At 49.7% G+C, this 3,651-nt stretch overlaps 1 protein-coding gene across 1 annotated transcript; it reads left to right on the top strand.

Moving 5' to 3' along the window:
* The first annotated feature begins 1,018 nt into the window (after positions 1-1,018).
* LOC123107504 (glycine-rich cell wall structural protein 1-like) lies at positions 1,019-3,141 on the top strand. Its single transcript, XM_044529490.1, has 8 exons — positions 1,019-1,191; positions 1,282-1,389; positions 1,541-1,600; positions 1,704-1,769; positions 1,877-1,948; positions 2,087-2,228; positions 2,341-2,510; positions 2,797-3,141. The coding sequence occupies exons 1-6, from the start codon at positions 1,127-1,129 to the stop codon at positions 2,214-2,216; spliced, it is 501 nt and encodes a 166-aa protein (XP_044385425.1). The 5' UTR covers positions 1,019-1,126; the 3' UTR covers positions 2,217-2,228; positions 2,341-2,510; positions 2,797-3,141.
* The last annotated feature ends 510 nt before the right edge of the window (positions 3,142-3,651 follow it).

The raw sequence follows: 3,651 nt of genomic DNA, 5'->3' as shown, positions 1-3,651 counted from the left end.
GGGAAGGATCTGAAGATTTATTAGTCGGCGCCGCCATCACCACCACCGAAGCCATGACGATGAACAACCCAAAAACCTAAGAAACTAATGCCTAAAACAATCCACACGCGTGGATCCAGTGACTCCCCTCACCACCGACGATCGAGGTCGTCCGCGGAGGGGAGCCGCCGAAGGACGGCGGCGGAGAAAGACGCCCTGGCGGCAGGGGCGAGATCGCCTTGTCTTTCTTCTCCTGGAAGAAAGAAAGCGGCACGATGCGTTTCAGCCCCTAACCCACCTCCAAAATGACTTGGTGGAGCACATATGAACTCATCTTGGCAACTATTAGATGTATTAGTTCTTTATTTTATGTATACGTGACAATTTAAATTTGGTTGTAAAATTTGTGTTTTTTATTCGGTTGCGAAGCTATTCATTATTATGGTACTATGTGATTTATTTGGTTATAATAAATTATATGCAATGTTTCTTTTTAGTTTAAGAAATGTCTACATTTGGCCGCCGGCCGGCGGACGGACCAAAAGTGTCGACGGGCACGGCCAAAGCAACCACAAAAAAGGCCGATCGCCGTCCGTTTACCCGACTGAAACGAACAGAATCGAATAAACGGGACATCCGTTTGAAATCATGGATGGTAGATATTTTGTCTGCGAGGAGGATGCACGTATGCAGTTCTATCAATAATCTATCTAACAAAAAAAATAGTAAACCACAACCACATTCTATCGGAATTTCACTCGGAGCTGTGGCGGGACAAATTCTCAAAAGGAAAAAGGGTTTATGGCGGGATTTCAAATTTTAAGGCGCGACGAAGAAGCGACCGGTCTTTGGGTCCGTTGCAAAGTGTCAGAGAGATCAGCGAAGAGATAGAAAAGCATGCCGCCTTTGTTTCATCAGTTCATAAAGCCATAGTTCTTGTTTACCTAATATAACTTGGAAAGAGATTCCGTCCACGGGTTCAATTTTCCTTTGGAAAAAAAGCTCTATTTGGAGGCCGCGCGGAGACGGAGAGGCACACGGGCTATAAGACAAGAGCCTCCGTCCCTCCACAGACCACACCACCTCCTCCTTTCTTCCTCCCTCTCCGCGCCGCCACCCTCCTCCCTTCTTCAGCGGCGAGAACGAGATGGCCGTCCTCCTCCGCGCCCGCTCCCACCTCCTCTCCGGCGCCATCCGCCGCGGCTTGCTCGGGTAATCACCAACCTGTCCTCCTCCTCCTCCCGTCGCTTCTTCCCTTCCCGTGCCCTTTTCTCACTCCTCCGTCTTGTGCTTCTGTTCCAGGGAGCGCGGGCGCGCGCGAAGGTTCTCGGCGGACCCAACCACCGTCAGCGAGGCTTCGGCCACCGGCCGCGGTGCGACGACCGGCGGGGCCGCCGCAAACTCCAGTAGGTAAGATCTCCTCTTCCTCCTTCTTCTTCTTCTTCCTGTTCTTCTTCGCGATGCAACTTTTCGATGGCGTGGCTTTTCCTTGATCCCGTCGATTCTCGTCGATCCCCCGGCCCTATGGTGAAAGTTCTGATATTTATCTCCATGCATGCAGGGGTCCGACGAAGACGAACGGCGGCGGGCCAGCGAATGGACGAGGGGCGGCGAACGGCGGGTTAGATCCGGCCCTCGTCCTCCATGTTTTTCTTTTCTTTTCTTCTTCTTGATGCAACTTTTGGCGCAAAGACTGACTCTTTTGTCGCGACCGACCATTGCAGGGGTGGAGCGAGCGGAGACGGTGCTCCGGCCAACGGCGGCGGAAGGACGGCGGCGAACTCCGGCGGGTAAGATCTTCTTCTTCTCTTCTTCTTGTTCTTTTTCTTCTCGATATGCAACTTCTCGATGATTTCACAGAAAGACTGACCCCTTGTCGTGCGATGGACCGTTGCAGGGGGCAAGCGACCGGAGGCGGGGCTCCAGCCAACGGAGGCGGCGGCGGCGCGGTCACCGGCTCTGGCAACGGGTAAGAACTAAGAGCCCATGCATCTTTCGTCTTTTCGTGCTTCCTCGTCGCCGAGCGCGCTACCGTACGGGCCGGCCTCTGCGCTCGCGTGTTTTTGCATCCCCTTACCTTACGATCGACGATGATATATGATTGCAGCCATGGTGGTGGATGCGGCGGAGTGTCCCAGCTGCGTAAGGACGCTTTTGGGGCAACCCGCGGTATATGGGACGAGTACAACGTTCGCGCCGCCAAGGACCGCGGGATCTTTCAGGAGATAAGGATTTAAGAAGGAAATCGGGTAATTTTCCATGCCATTTTCCTATGCCTCTTGCGCTCTCTCACTAAGCTCAAGTGTTAGATTAGATGGTTAGTTTTCTCGTGCTTGACGGCTCGTTGATGTTATTTTGCAGTACCAACTATGTTGATACCAAAGTTCATCTGGTCACGAGCACGCACCGCATGGTGATGGCGGTCGGGATGCTCATGCTTGGGTGCGCTATCGGCGTGGCTCCACGCATCAAGCAGTCCGTCATCGGTGCCACGGCCGTGGAGGTGGCAGAGGACCTCAAGGCCGACCAAGGTGCGTCCCAACCTTCGTCTTTCTCTCTCTCTCTGTACTGTTTGTGTGGAGCCCTCTCTCGAGTAGCTAGTAATAATACTACTAGTAGTTGACTTGAATGCATATGGATATAGAGTACTAGCCTGGTAGTATGCCTCTGTTGGTTTAGTTTGGATCAGGCTTTGCATGCATGCCCATGCCCTCTCTTTGTCTTGTACGAGTAGGACTAGAATTTAGATTCGATTTGCCTCGTGTGAATTGATGCAGCATGTGCTAAAAAAAGTTTTCGTGCTCCCATTTAATGCAGCCGCAGAAGGCAAGGCGGAGTGATCTACAACAAGAAGAAGAAAAGGAAGAAGAAGAGGATGCATCTCTTTAATTTGTGGCCTCACTGCCCTCGTGTCCAAGAGGCCTCTGTTTTTTCTTTTCCTCCAAATACATGTTTGCTTGCTCTATTGCATTCGAATTCGTAGAAATTCGTGGCTAGCATATGTGTGCTATAATGCCCCCCCTGGTATCTTTCATTTTCAAGCATGAGCTACTCGAGTGCTAAACTATGATGGTCAAATATTGATTTCTTAGGCATTGCTTTTCTGTCTATTATCTTGGTCAATGAGTTAAATCTGCATTATCTTAGTCAATAAATTTACAAGAGTTTATGAATGAATTCATTTTTCTTTCCTCATATCAATAATTTTACATCTTGCCCGATAAAGAATCACACTGACATATTCTCTTCCTTACAACCTAGCCTAGCCTCTATCCTAGCCTAGCCTAGGCTAGCAGGTAGTAAAATATCATTCACCCTCTACTCCCATCTCGTGGCAACTACTACTAGAGACTACTCGAGGCACAGGCAGAGGAAACAGAAAAAATAAAATGGCCAAACCTAGGCAGAGTATGCAGTGATGCCATAGCAAACAACTGAGTGATGCAAGTGAGGTCAAGAGCCTGCACAAAAACATCAAACATCATGTACTAGCACGACTGCATGAAGAGGATAACTCTACATGCAACTGAAAATGCCTCACTTCACTGGTACAAACAAGCTCAAACACCAATGCTCCAAATCGTACTGTAGATATTCACAATTTGATGATCCCTATCTCTAGCGAGGAACCACATCAGAAGGAGATGTACTCCTCGTCCTCAGAGTTCATCT

Source organism: Triticum aestivum, chromosome 5A (assembly GCF_018294505.1).
Source record: "Triticum aestivum cultivar Chinese Spring chromosome 5A, IWGSC CS RefSeq v2.1, whole genome shotgun sequence".
Lineage (NCBI taxonomy): Eukaryota > Viridiplantae > Streptophyta > Magnoliopsida > Poales > Poaceae > Triticum > Triticum aestivum.
Note: the sequence above shows the minus strand (reverse complement) of the source record. Positions and strands in the feature narration are given on the sequence as shown.